This window comes from Gossypium hirsutum, chromosome D06 (assembly GCF_007990345.1).
Source record: "Gossypium hirsutum isolate 1008001.06 chromosome D06, Gossypium_hirsutum_v2.1, whole genome shotgun sequence".
Taxonomy (NCBI): Eukaryota; Viridiplantae; Streptophyta; class Magnoliopsida; order Malvales; family Malvaceae; genus Gossypium; species Gossypium hirsutum.
This window is the reverse complement of record NC_053442.1, coordinates 59,726,231-59,741,454: the sequence shown is the minus strand read 5'-3', so window position 1 is coordinate 59,741,454 and position 15,224 is coordinate 59,726,231. Positions and strand designations below refer to the sequence as shown.

Below are 15,224 nucleotides of genomic sequence, written 5' to 3'. Positions count from 1 at the left end.
TTGAGACATGTTGCTTTGGTCTCTATATGAAATTTTAGTGTTGGGATAAATGTAAACTATATGCATGAATGTGTGTATTTCATGTTTTGATCATGTTATTCTTGATGGTTAAAATGGCATTTTGTTATGAATATGGTATGACTGGACATGAATGTGTTAAAAGGCAAATGGTATTTATAGGTAGTTTTAGCCTAAATTGACATGAATTGAAGGAATGGACGGAATTTTTATACTTTGGGTACCAATTTGATGTTTTTGTGTAGGTTTGAGTTAAGATTAAGTGCATTAGTTGATGTGTTACAAGATTGAATTGAATCATGTACAAAATGTCATGTTTATGTATCACACGGTTTGGCACATGGCCGTGTGTCCACACGGATTGGTGACATAACTGTGTGACCACTGAAAGTAGAATGTATTAAAAACCACATGGTTTCCGATTGTTACACGGCTTGGTCACATGGTCGTGTGATACGCACGGGTTGAGATACGGTCTTGTGACATGATCATGTGACTATTGAAGCATGAAAAATTAATTCTATACGGGCACAATGAGTTACACGGTCGTGTGACTCATGTTTGCAAAAAAATTCCATTAATTTTGAAAAAGTTTCAAATTGATCCTTAATTATTCTCGGGTCAACTTAAGAACTTTTGTAAGCTCGATTAAGACTCAGTTTAATTTGTAAATCATATTATGCATGGATTATGAAATGTTGTATTGTTTAATTGAATTTTAAAGCCTATATTGAATGTTATCTGCTTCGATGACTGTTGTAGCATTTCGTAGCTCCGATCCGACGATAGGATCGAGTATGGAATGTTACAAATTTCCTTTAACAGCAATAACCAAATTAATATTGAACGTGGGAAAGTTACTTTCTCATTTTCTATCATGAGAAAGTCCAAAAAAGAAGGTAAAATTATTTTGACATATCAAACATTAAATAACTTTCTAACTTATTAAATTCCATCCTACCACACAAAAAGTTTCAATGGATAATTCATAATTGTGCCTCTTGTATGTGTGTCCAGATGTGATTAGTAGGCCGCTTGTCATCTCTTTCGAGCTTTCCCACTTTTCTTAGAAGCGAGTTATATGCAACATACAAGAGGAAGCCAAGTAGCCAACACCATCCTATTAGCAAGTGATGAAAAATAAACATTACTATTTGTTTACTTGAATTGTATTTGATTTGCTAACAATCATATAAAGGTAAAACAGATGATGAAGTTGCTTCAAAATTGAAATAGAAAATAAAATTAAAGCTAACAATGAACAAATCAGAACAAATAGAGACCACTAGGCTTGCAAATTATGCTTTTTCATTTCCATTTGCGTATTTTCACGCTGAAATCCAGAACGAAGATTTTGCTGGATTTCCTCTCTTTCTTGAGTGTATATATATGTATGTATGTATGTATGTATGTATCAGTGTGTGTATGTATGTATATACAACATATTTTCCATTCACCTAAACTAAATACGTGCAACCTTCGTTCTGCCTTTTCACCTATATAAGATATAAAACATCAAAGTTTCATTCTTATAACTTCAACTTCATCCCCTAGCTTGCTTCTGTAGACATAATCTCCAGCTCCGCCCACCAAAGAGGAGAAACTTTCGGGATTGCACCTTCAGGTGTAATTGCAGTTATCTCTCTCAATCTTGCACCGACTTCTCTCATATCTGGTCTTTGTTGAGGTTCAGGGTGGACACAAGATTTGATCACCTCTCCGATTTTCTCAACTTGATCTGCGTCAAAAGAGCTTAGAGTTGGATCAAGCATCTGCATGAGTGGTTGATCCCTTCTTAAATAGTCCGATGCCCAGTCGTCGAGCGAGCCATTGTCATCCACCAAGTAAGGCATCCTTCCTGTTAAGATTTCGAATAATAATACCCCAAAGCTATAAACATTACTTTCTAGCCTTGATAATGATGGTGTATCTGAATGGTTTTTTCTATCAGTTTCACTCTCAGCTGCAGTTATCTCGTTCCAGGAGAACGGATCATAGACTTTGGCCGCGTAGTCTTCGGTTAGATTGACAGCAGCTGACGACAAGTTGGTATGCGGTATGGGAGGGTTCAGCTGGTGCATATGCTCTAGGCAGGAAGCCATGCCCACCATAATTCTTAACCTGGTCGTCCAGTCTAAGTGCTCGGATTCTTTAACTGCAATATCATTTGAAATACACGGGAAAACTTAGGAAAAACTGAACATATTATGATGTTCTTATTCCATGTTATGTAGAAATACATCCGAGAAACAAGAGTTAGGTGCTTAACTGTGTAAATGCTCAAAGAGTGTTCCATTCGGAGCATATTCAAAAACCATCATCCTCGTAAAAGGCTCGTCTTCCTCGCAATATCCAACTAGGTTGACGAAATTTTTATGGTTCACCTTTGATAATGTTTCAATCTGAAATTATAAAACTAGATATAGTTAGACAAACCAATAAGAACACTCCAAGTAAAGCAAGACAGCAATGTCCGAGGCATAGAGAGAGAGAGAGAGACATGAGTATGGAGATATGATCTTTCCACTCGAATCCTAGTAACAGAGATGGATGTTTTCAGTACAATACCTTGTTTCTGAACTGTGCTTCTAAATTCTTTGACCAATCTTTGGCAAATTTCACAGGGAAGTAGGCCACGGATATTTCAATCCCACTAGACAGTGTCCCTTTGTACACAGTGCCAACTGTTGAAGAACTAATCACATTGCTGAAATCTTCGCAGGCTGCTTCCAGCTCTGATCTCTTCAGCTTTGGTACACCTGAAATGCAACAGGAATTCAGGTACAATGTGTTGGATACAAATATGTGCTCGATTAATTCCAATTTATTCCAAATTTATTCAGGTACATCACGAGTCTTTAAGAAAAATGAAGAATTGAGGCAGCAACATGACAGAAGAATTACCGGTTACAAATGCTTTCTGAAGCTGTCCGCTTAGCCCAGTAGACCAAGGTTTCACAGTAGATACCTTAGAAGTTTTAAAGAGATAGGCAATGGCTATTAATATTAGAAGGAATACACCACCCCCTATGGCTCCGGCCAGTATTGCAGCTAGAGGATTGGAACCCGAACGAGTAGGATTGTTTCCTGAAGGTGATGGAGCAGAAGCATTTGGGATTGATGGAGATGGAGATGGAGATGGAGATGGAGACGGAGATGCAGTCGGAGAGGAAGATCGGTTAACCGGAGCATCTCTTCTGAATGTAGTATTGCTGGAAGGTTCAGCGGAGACAGGAGTAGGAGCTCGAGGTGAAGGACGAGGAGACAAAGATATGTTGTTGAAGTTTATAGAGGGTGGCCTTGCTTGAAGCAGTCTCCTGCGCATTGCATCTTCAGATTGGCCAACATTCCTAACAGAGATGATAAAGATAAAGATAAAGAAGGATTAAACACAATCATAAAGAAAAAGACAAAGTAATAAAGCTAAAGGATGAAAATTTTCATGAAAATTACATCTATTTGATCCAGACAAAATATTCTTTATGATTTAATTTTGTTTTTGGAATAACATATGTACAACACTTTACATATAACTTCATGTAACTTTCACAGCACAAAAAGGTCCATCCTGGACATGACCTTTGTTGATTGATGCAATCACTCTTAAATTATGTTATTCAGTGAGTATCGGATGTGAGTACATATCTTTGTAATATGTTTGGAGGGTTATATCCCAAGTCGTCAAACATGAATATTTGGATGTCGATACTTAAAACAAAATAACAAGTCAAAACAACATCGGTATTGTATAAGAATGGCTTCTATTGGAAAAATGATGGCATACCAGGTATTGATCTTTTGCTTGCAAGATAATTTAGCAGCCTTAGATAGTTGGTTTTCATCCACTTGAGTTTCTGAAAGCTTCTGAAGTTGATAAATCTCAGGAGATAAACTATTGAGGAGCTCATTATTGTCCAGTAAACTGCAAACATAAGCATAAATTAAGTTATTATACTAGGTGATAGAGAAAGAAAAGAAAAAGCTTCCGAATGAAAACAGATTCGGATTGGAATATTACAGAAAATGTAGATATCCAACCCGTTATCGTCCCTGGACACTGTCGACTTACAGGATCGTCAGTGACAAATTGTTTCCAAGTTCGGGCGGAATCGGTTCACTGAAGTTATTGTATCCCAAGTCCAACACCTCTAGTTCCTCGAGTACTCCGATGCCTTGGGGGATAATTCCAGTAAAAGAGTTGTTCCGCAAAATACTGTAGAGGAAACGATGGTATTAGAATGACTATAAACTCGTGTATGAGACGAGTATATTCATTTAAAGAAAATATTTTCATGTATTTTAAGATCTCATAGAAGATCTATCGGATTCCAACATAAAATTTCAAAAAAAATGAAAAATGGAAGCAACATAGATATGAACTAGAGGATAAACAAATCAAAGTCACTTACATGGACTTAATATGAGCAAGAGATCCAAGTTCAGGTGCCAATGTTCCTTCAAGACAAAGATCCTTCAAGTTCCTGCATTTTATTCATTCCATCAAATTTTAGAACAAATTAAAGGAAATAAGTTATCAAAATTTCAATATACTAAATATGAATGTCTCAATTTTGGAAAAATTGGAAAGAAAATATTTCTGTTTGAATAATCATATCCTCAAAGCTAACATCTCCAGGAAAAAAAAAAAAGAAAATACTGAGCACTCAAGATTGCAATTCATTTTCCTTTCTTTTCTCAGAAGCCAAACAGCACAAATCAAAAGAGCAAGAAAAAGTAAGACATAGAAAGGAGAAAACTTACAAAACAACAACTTTGCCATCAGAACACTCGACACCAAACCAAGAACAATGGACAAACTCTCCATCTTCTTCTTTCCAATTCGACAATGAACAAAAAGGATCATTCACAACTCTATCTTTTAACCTTAACAACGCCAATCCTGCATAATATCCATTACCAATCATATATTTTCCTTCACTTTCCCAGCAAACAAACAAAATCCAAAACTTCAAAAAAGAAAAAAAAAAGCTTACCTTCTTCATTCAATGACCAACAAACCAAAGTTTGACATAACAAAAACAGAAAGACACCAACTCCGAAACCTTGTTTTAATCTTATAAACTTCCAGTTCTTGTCCATGATCATCGTCTTCCTTTTTATTCTTCTTCTTTTGATTAAAGCTTAACCCAAAAAAGGAACCCAGAAATGTTTCACTGAGTTGAAAGAGAAGACGCCGCTGAGTCAGACGCTGAATACAACACGATAAGATCAATTTAGACTTCAGAATTCCTATGATTTTTCCTCGCCTTTTTTTTTTTTGAACTTATTTGTTTTGGGTTTGAAAACGCGTACACTCAAAAAGGCTGAACTCTGCAAACAGCCTTTTAAAGCTTATGTTTTTATCGATTTGAATTTTCGGGGTTTTTTTTTTTCAGTTTTTCTTTATCGCGGTAAAATTAAATCTTTTGGGGTAAATTAACTAAAAGTGCCGGTTTTTAAAAATATTTTACGGATTAGTCCTATTTGGGAGAGAGAATGAGAAAACGCGTCTAGCTAAACACACTTTCAATTTTGGTTAGATGGTTAAATGTTAGCATTTATATAATTGAGTCCCGGGTTCAATTCTTCTCCTACACACATTTTTATTTTTTATTTCATGTTGCTTCAAGCTTTTTAAATTTTTAATTATTTTTTAACATACTGGTTCCTTTGTTAAATGGTTAGATAGTTACAATTACATCCTTAAATCTCGAGTTTGATTCACTTCATATTCACATTTATATTTTTTATTTCGTGTTACTTCAAGTTTTTTTAATTAATATTTTTAACATATTAGCTCTTTTTGTTAGATGGTTAAATAATTACGATTACATCCTTAAATCTCAGGTTCCATTGTTTTTATAAGCATATTTATGTATTTTTTATTCCATGTTATTTTTTAATTAATATTTTTAATTTATTTTTAATTCATCTTTCAATTAATGATATTTGCAATAATTATTACAAATAAAAAAACTTGAAAATAATATATGTATTAATTAAAATTAATAATTAAAAATAATAAAAAATTTTGAAACAACATGAAATAAAAAATACATTAATATATTTATAAAAATAATGGAATCTGAGACTTAAGATGTAATCGCAATCATCTAACTATCTTACAAAAAGAGTTAATATGTTAAAAATATTAATTAAAAATAAAAAATGGAGCAACATGAGAAAAGATACAAATATGAGTAGGAAAGTCGAACCCAAAACTCAAAGATATAATTACAATTATCTAACCAACTAACAAAAAAATTAATATGCTAAAAAATATTAAATTAAAAATTTAAAAAGCTTGAAGCAAAATGAAATAAAAAAATACAAATGTAAGTAGGAGAAGAATTGAACTCGAGATTCAAGAATAAAAACACTAACATTTAACCATCTAACCAAAGCTAAAAGCACATTTAGTTAAACACATTTTTTCATTTTCTTTCCAAAATCGGCATATTATGGTAAATTAAAAAAATGGCTTAATCTGTTAAATATTTTTAAAAAAACGCGGCATTTTAGTTAATTTACCCAGTTTTTTGCCCCTGGCTCACGGCGAGGGTAAATGAAAATTGACGTAAAGTAGAGGGCGGCGCCGCCGGAGAGTTGCGTTTTTGTTATTTTCTTTGCTTATAATTATACTGTGTGGGTTATAGTTTATACAATTTTTTGTATGATAATAACTCTTAGAAATTTGAGAATTATGTGTAGTTTAGAATTGTATAAATTTTATTATTTTTGTAATTCATATAATTTCTATATTATATTTCATATTAAGATGTTTTATTACTTTAAATACTGCAAAAATCTATAAATTATTTTATTTTTAATAATTTTACACTAAAATTGTTTCTACTTACATATCTTACTAGGAATTTTGTTTTTTACTTAAGTCCACTAAATTATTAGAAAGTTTACGTTTTGATCACTTTAATTCAAAAAATTACAAATTAGTTACTAAATGATTCGAAAGTTTCTATTTAAGTCACTGAACTGGTAAGTTTAGTTTTTGAAAAAAGTTTGGTTAACAAGCTTCAAGCAACGATTCAATAATCAGTACGGTGGATTAGTACCCATCGATGAGTAGAATAATATACCTTAAATCCAAGTCGATTTAACGATTGGCGTTGAAAATCAAAGAAAAAAGTTGTTTAGATTTTAGAATTTAATTTATTAATTTTTATTTTTTGAATTTAGTCTGAAAAATAGAAGAATTAAATTCTAAAAAATAAAATTACATGAACTAAGTTTTAAATTTATGAAGAATTTATGTGATATTTTAAATTTTTAAAAATATATTTTATTTCTTTTTAAATTAATTTTTATACGAAAGATTAGAAAAAGAAGGTCGCATGTATTGACTGAGACATTTTTGGTATTTACTTAGAACAGGGTTAGGTGGGTCCCAAGCTGACTTGGCATTTACTTGATTTTATTTATTTATTGTGGACTGTGGTAGGTTTAAAGGGCTTTTTTTTTTTCCTTTAATGAAACAAATATATTAATTTATTAATTTGTTGAGTGATAGTGACGTTCTTTGATGTTTCCTCTTACTGTCTTGATTGAATATAGAAAATTCAGTGTGCAACAAATTGCTTTTTTTTTTTTTATTCTTAATGGAAAAGATTTCCAATAATGTTAATTTTATAAAGGAAAAAAATTAAAAATTTATTTAGTCTTTTAACTTTATAAAAAATTATTTTAATTATTTATTTAATTTTTCACTTAACTAAAAAATGGACTGCAATTAATTAATTTTAAAAATATTTTTTATTTTGTATTTTTTAAATTTTTTTAAAATTTAAAAAATTAATTAATTATTGATGTGACAATTCGTGTTTATGTCATGTCAATAAAACTAATATATATTAAAATTTTCATACATTCTGAAGTGTTTTGTCAAACAATACAAATTTAAAAATTAAAATATTGATTAATCTATTTTTCTCTTTAATTAGCATTAATAATTTCATCTAAAAATGTTAAAAGATAATTGATTAAATAACAATGATTGATTAACATCTCAATAATTGATATATTCAGTCATGAATTAGAACCTAAATTAGAAAGCCCAATTGAAATGACAAGTCAAAGTAGAGTATATAGCCCCAAAACAATCAAATCAAAGAACAATAATGTTGACAAGTTCTTCTTTTTTTTTTTCTTTTTTTTCCTTTGAAAATTAAATTGTCATGACACGTGAATTTTGACTGTTCAAGGGGTTTTGCTTAATTGGAAGACTGTGATTTTGTGATTTTAGGTTTAAATATCAAAGAAAATAGAATAGTTCCGTTGATTAAAAAATCAAACAGGATCAACACAATCGTTGCAAGCGAAACCTCCTTCGACTTGTGTTACTTTATTTCTATCAAGCGGCACCAACACAGTTGAACTAAAACTTAATTAACAATATTTAATAAATAGTTTTTGAACATTTATTTTCATATTATATCAACAAACGGATTCTAAAAATTTCATTAATATAAATTTGTTTGTTAAGAAAAAAAAAATTCTAAATAGAAAATAAAAGAATTTGGTTGAATAGAAAATCAAACAGAATCAACACAATCGTTGGAAGTGAACGTGTACTACCTTCTTCCTTTGAATAGTACATGAGAGAGAGAGAATCATCCAAAGAAAGTATCAATTTCCATTATTGTTGCTCCACATGAAATTTCTCAATTTTAAGCATAATATTAATATAAATTCAGTCGGGTCCTAAAATTTTATCAAAATCTATTCTTATTTGTAAATAACTAATTCAAGTCCATTTTAAACCCAACTATATTATTTAAAAAAATTTAAAATATATTTTTATATTATTTTAATTTAATATTTTATTAAAATTTTATATATAGTTATCTTAATATTTTTCAATGTTTATATTATAGTAGTATTATAAATTTATCTTTTATGTGTTATAAATTACATATAAAAATAACATAATATAAAACATTACAAACTTAAAAAAGAGTCGGACTAGGCCAGGTTGGGCTCAAGCCTCGAGCCCAACTCATATTTTAGACGGGTCTAATTTTTTTCTCAAGTCCATTTTTTAAACTTAATATTTTTACTCAGATCCTCCTAAATTTTAAGAGTATCTTTGAACTTGGACGAATAACTCTACCCATAAATAAGCCTATGTTTAAAATGCAAGTTTTAATTCCAACGCTCATTTAACCTTGGTGGAGTTTACAATGTATGAAATCATTTTTTAAAACTATCATTGATTAAGCATCATGAATTGATTAATCATCAATTCAGTCATGAAAATTTTAAAAAATTAACAAGAAAAAAAAAAGAATAGGAGTTACTGCTTAAAAATTTCAAATCAAATATTTGGTTTATCGGTGGTGATGCCGACCTTCAGGTTAATTGCTAGTCGCAGTTTCTTCAATAATATTTTATGGTTTTCTTTTTATTTTTAGGCTCCGTTTGTTTGCCAGTAAAATGTTTTCCGGAAAATGATTTCTAGAAAATGATTTACTTTTCTGGAAATGATTTACTTTTCTGGTGTTTGGATGAATCTGTGTAAAATATTTTATGTTGTTTGGCAGATTTCCTGAAAATATTTTCCGGAAAAGTTGTTTTTACATATATTAATAAATTTATATACATATTAATAAATATATATTTTAAATTTTTTTACATATATTGTAATGATTTATTTATAAATATATCAAATTAAATATATAATAATACTCAATTATTAAGCTAGAATATTAACCGTCATAAATTGAAAACAACCAAAGTCAATTTGTAATTGTGTTATAAAAAAAAAGGATTGAATAATTATAAATTAGCTTCCAAACCATAATTAATACTAGAAATTAAATATTATCCAAATGCATAATTAGTAGTACACCACATAATAACAACAATATTGTCCAAGTGCATAACTAATATTACACCACATAAAAGTATCAATATCTTCAACCTGAGAAAATTTTTGAAGCCAATTTTTTTTATGCTTCTTACTTTTAACTAAAAAGGCTTTGGCCTAGGATTCATGACTCACTAGATAATCAAACACAGAACATAAGAAGTCATCATCAAATCCTTCTTCCTCCATCAACATCACTTCTTCGTAAAGATGTGGTGTCTTATCCGCAGTAAATTGTTCCAAAGCATTAGCAATTTTGCCAAGTTGTTCACCCACAAATTTAATTTGTTCATCAACGACATTTTCTTGAACATTTTTTCTTTTACATTTGATGTGCCAGATGAAGATACATTTGTTCTTACCTCTTCAACTTCTTCATTGTCGCAATCTACAGGCACTGTATCTTGGTTACCATCATCCAAATCTATGTCAACAAATGTTCTGGCAAAACTCCCTATTGCCATATCTTTGCCAACAACCAAAGCCATTTCATCATAATGATCAGTGCTTTTATTCAAAAATGGTTCATACTTCTTGTGTGCCTATTGGATATTATACACAATTAGAATAACAAGTAAAAAACAATTGAAATATACTTAACATATATATATACATATATTACCATCACTGCTGCATCATATGTCGCTCTATCACATGTGATCATTTTCATGTTATCATTCCATCCAAAATCACTTTCACCTCAAATTGTGCATATAATCTGCCACTGATTTTTTACAGTCTTCAAATGATTTTTCACATACTTCGCATCGCATTGGACTTGAAATCTTTCAGAAATAGCTTCGACAAATCGATTAATAGAAACTGCTTTGAAAGTATTAGAAAGCTTATTTCCTCTCTGGGCCTATTCTGCTAAAATTTCAAGAAAAAGATGTTCCATCAGTTTTGTTCACCTGAATTGCTTGGAGGTCCCTTCTTTGTTGCCCTTACCCATACTACATTAATAATTGTCATTGTCAATCATTTCAATATCCAACAAGATTAAAACATAATAAATTCAATATCTAACAAGCTTAAAACATAATCAATATCTAACAAATTCGACATAATAATTTCAAAATGCAAAAAACTAAAATGGAAGAACATATCATTATCAAACCAACATTAACAAAAAAAACAATTTTTAATACTAAACATACATAACATAGAAACAATAACCCTAAGCCTTAAACCTCCTTAATATTTCTAACCATATAGTTAGTCCACATAGTTTGTGCAATTTTTTCTCTCTTAGCAGACCATTCTCTTGCTTCTTTTCTTTCTTCTCGCTTCGTAAGAGTTGGTATTATCAAATCAGACTCAGGCTCCTCATATAATCCTTGATTAAGTAAATCACTGGGACCAACTCCTATTATATGGTTATGAATGATACAACAAGCCAAAACTATATCTACTTGAGTTTGAAAATTCAAAAATGGTTCAGCATCTAATACACGAAATCGTTTTTTCAAGATCCCAAAAACACGTTCAATAGTGATTCGTAATGATGAATGACGAAGATTAAAGAGTTCCTTTTGCATTTTCAGGCCCCTGAACACTAAACTCTTTTAAATGATATCGGACACCACGATATGGGGTAATATATCCATTTCGGATGCCATATCCAGCATCAACAAGATAATATTTACCTACAATTTTACAAAACATAATTAATACTAATAAATTATGAGCTTACTAGAACTATTTGATATTTAATGATAATTATTACCTTCCGGAATTCTTAATCCTCTTGGGCGTGAAAGTGCATCACTTAAAATACGAGAATCATGTGCACTACCTTCCTAACCAGCTAGAACATAGGAAAATTTCAAATCAAATGTAATGGCAGCCAATACATTTTGTGTCGTCCCCCCTTTATGGCTACGAAATCTTCTTTGAATGCTAAGTGGAATGGATGCACGAACATGAGTTCCATCTACTGCTCCAATACAATCTTTAAAATAAGGATAAAACATTGGATTGTTTCTGATTTCACTAGGAGTTGACTCATCAGGTAATCTAATAACTAGTTTATACAATTTCAAAATAGCTCTCAATACAACCCTAAAGTAACGGTGAACTGTCTCAATTGATCTATAATATCTAGATCCAATCACTCGAAACCTTACATTATGACCAATTATATGTAAAAATATAACTACTTGCTCCCTAATATTCACAGATTTAGATGATTGTAACAAATTATTCCTACTAAAAATATCACACAAATTAAAAAAGGCGATCGGACTCATCCTTATCACATCAATACAATGTTGGTCACCACTATATAAAATACTATTAATATAATTTTCTCTTTCATAATCTCAATTCACACGAGGGTGAGAATGTAACAGTCCGATTTTGACCCTAATCAGAACGGTAGTTTCGGGACCATAAATCTGAGTCTAAAAAATATTTTAATATTATTTTATGTGTTTATTATGTGTGAATTTACTTGTGTGAAAACTTCGTGTGAAAATTTTATCGTTTGTGAGCTCGATTTTATAAAAGGACTTAATCGCGTAAATGCAAAAGTGGCTAGCTATTTGTTAAAGTGCTATATTGCCATGACTTTTATAATGTGGGTTCCTTATGTTGATATTATACCATTGAAATTTTGAGTGGACTTTTATGGACATGGTTAGTTAATTATTAAAGTAAAATCATTAAGGTTAGTTTTGTAAATTAGTTAAATATGTTAATATAATAAAACATAAAATAAAAGCCATGCATGTTATTCATTTTTTGTGGCCGAATGTGAGAAGAAAAGAAATTCATTTACCTTGTTACGGGTTCGGCACTTTGGAGTTAAAATTTAGGTATGGATTTTGTTCGGTTTTTAATAATTTTTACGTTTTTGAGATTGTTGCTTCGAATATTACCTAGCCCATTCTTTAATTTTTTGAAATTTATGATGAATTTGATATTTTCCATTGTTGATAATGTGATGAGTTTGTTGTTTGATGATGAAAAATAAATCTTTGATGTTTGATTATCATGCTTAATTAAGTGATTTTTTTGATAAAAATCTAAATTAGGGATTTAATTGTGAAATTGAAAATTTAGGGGCTTAAATGTAAAATAAATGACATGAAAGGACCTATATGAGGCTAAGTAATATTCGGCCAAACTATAGTGTAATTAATTTGGAATATTTTGTGTTTTTGTACAAATTGGACTAAATTGTAAAAGTGTAAAATGTTAGGGAAAAATTGTAATTTGCTCATTCATGTGTTTTTAGGCTAAATTGAATAGAACGGTGTTTAAATAAACTTAATTTAAATATGTTTAGATCAAGAATTAAAGAAATCGGATTTGGATCGTGGAAAGACAAAAGTGGTTAAGTAGCCGATTTAACAGTCGACGATATTCGAGGTAAGTCAATAAGCATTTAAATGTTGAACTAACTATGATATATATTTGTTATGCATTGAAATGAATTATTTGAAGTTATATAAGCTAGGGCCGAATGTAATATTGTGAATTGATTATATTCCGAGAATGATTTAATTTAGATGTGAATTATGTGAAAGACCGATTTTGTAAGTTCAGGCTTTATGCCTAGCAGGCTTTATGCCGGTGAATTATATTAGGCTTTATGCCTAGCAGGCTCTGTGCCGGTGAATTATATCAGACTTTATGTCTAGCAGGCTTTGTGCCGGTGAAATGTCTCGGGCTCTGTGCCTAGCAGGCTTTATGCCAATGTTTTATACAAGGCTCTATGTTCTATAAATCTTATGTGAGCAATAGTAAAAGCAAATAAATGTGTTAAGAAAACTAAATTATTCAGGTATGTGTTAGCCATTTGCTTAATTGGTGATAAGGTAAGTTGATTACTTTAAACTGATAATAGTTTCAAATGAAATATAGAGTATGAGTTAGCCATTTGAGTATAAGCATGTTTTGGCATAATGATTTATTGAATATTCAGCTTTGTTAAATATTTATGTGTATTTGGCCATATGGTTTGTTTATATGAAAATACAATGTGATCTTTATTCAAGTGTTATATGGTACAAAATATTAGGACATTTGGTTTATTTAACTTAATGATGGAATAAGTATTAATATATATATATATATGAATTTTTGCTTATGACTTACTAAGCTTTAATAGCTTAATGTGTGTTTCTATTTGTTTACCTCTGTTTTATAGATTTTGGAGTCGCGTTACGAGCTCGGGGATCATCAGTATAGTCTATTACACTATTGACCGTCTTTGGTATTTTATAAATTTGAATTTGAACCTATGGCATGTATAGTCTAGTTAATATGTTTAATTTTGGGATATGTGAATATGAGCCATGCGAAAATGGCTTACTCATTTTGGTTAAGCTTGGTTTTATGTTTTTGATCTATTTGATATATATATGATGTTTAAGCTTATGTAAATTTCGGTTATATATATAGAAGTGTGATGTGTTTAGCATAATTGTTAATAGTTGTATAAATTAGTTATATTTAAGCCTATTTGCTGTATATATGCTGTTAAATTTTGGTGTAAAAGTGCTGTTAAATTTGGTACGTATATGCTGCCCATTTGTTGTATATATGCTGATAAATTTTGGTGTAAAAATGCTGCTCATTTGGTATGTATATGCTGCCCATTTGTTGTATATATGCTGTTAAATTTTGGTGTAAAAATGCTGTTAAATTTGGTATGTATATGCTGCCTATTTGCTGTATATATGTTGTTAAATTTTGGTGTAAAAGTGCTGTTAAATTTGGTATGTATATGCTGCCCATTTGTTGTATATAAGAGCTATCCAAACAAGGTAGATTACCTATATTATAATATGTAGTATAGTTAATAAATTGAAATGAAATAAATGTGTACAAATAAATGTTTGGATACATACTTGATTTATGATATATACTCTTGTAGGTTTGGAAATGTTTTAAGAATTTGAATTATATCAAATTTTGATTAGGTAAATGATAATGATATGGTTGAATTTTGAAACATAGTTGGTATATGTACTTTGATTAATGATGCATGTTTGGTTTTAATTGATTATGTGCTTAAATGTATATATATTTATGGGAGGAAATTTTGTGGTTGAGTTAGTATAAAAAAAATTTTCGAGTTGGGTTTTGATCGGTAATGCCTCGTAACTCTAATTCAACGACGGACACGAGTCGGGTTGTTACAGAGAAGCAATTTCCTTCATAGTTTTTAATTTTTTAATCCAAAGAGCCCCAAAAGCTAAAACTGAAGCCACGACTCCGATAATTTCATTTTGATCTTGATTACGATCCATCTACACAAAATAATGCCACATAAATATTTGATCACTACAAAAAAGATGCAAGATTTTCATAAGAT

At 30.3% G+C, this 15,224-nt stretch overlaps 1 protein-coding gene and 1 long non-coding RNA gene across 2 annotated transcripts; one reads left to right on the top strand and one right to left on the bottom strand.

Moving 5' to 3' along the window:
• Nucleotides 1-1,309: 1,309 nt before the first annotated feature.
• Nucleotides 1,310-5,351, bottom strand: LOC107900524 (probable inactive receptor-like protein kinase At3g56050). Its single transcript, XM_041095999.1, has 9 exons — nt 5,013-5,351; nt 4,780-4,918; nt 4,428-4,499; nt 4,088-4,231; nt 3,803-3,940; nt 2,923-3,368; nt 2,587-2,777; nt 2,288-2,420; nt 1,310-2,173 (listed from the first exon to the last, which is right to left on the bottom strand). Exons 1-9 carry the CDS (start codon nt 5,122-5,124, stop codon nt 1,569-1,571), a joined length of 1,980 nt encoding a protein of 659 aa, XP_040951933.1. The 5' UTR covers nt 5,125-5,351; the 3' UTR covers nt 1,310-1,568.
• A 7,297-nt stretch (nt 5,352-12,648) lies between these two features.
• Nucleotides 12,649-14,222, top strand: LOC121218570 (uncharacterized). The gene is made up of 3 exons (XR_005915049.1): nt 12,649-12,717; nt 13,191-13,273; nt 14,055-14,222. It is a non-coding gene; the product is annotated as an uncharacterized lncRNA (long non-coding RNA).
• Nucleotides 14,223-15,224: the final 1,002 nt, after the last annotated feature.

Coding starts and splice junctions, on each gene's coding strand:
- LOC107900524 (XM_041095999.1), bottom strand. CDS start 5,124: ATGATCATGGACAAGAACTGGAAGTTTATAAGATTAAAACAAGGTTTC. Junction 4,232..4,427: donor CTTGCTCATATTAAGTCCAT/GTAAGTGACTTT, acceptor TTTCCTCTACAG/TATTTTGCGGAACAACTCTT. Junction 3,369..3,802: donor AAGCAAAAGATCAATACCTG/GTATGCCATCAT, acceptor CATCTCTGTTAG/GAATGTTGGCCAATCTGAAG.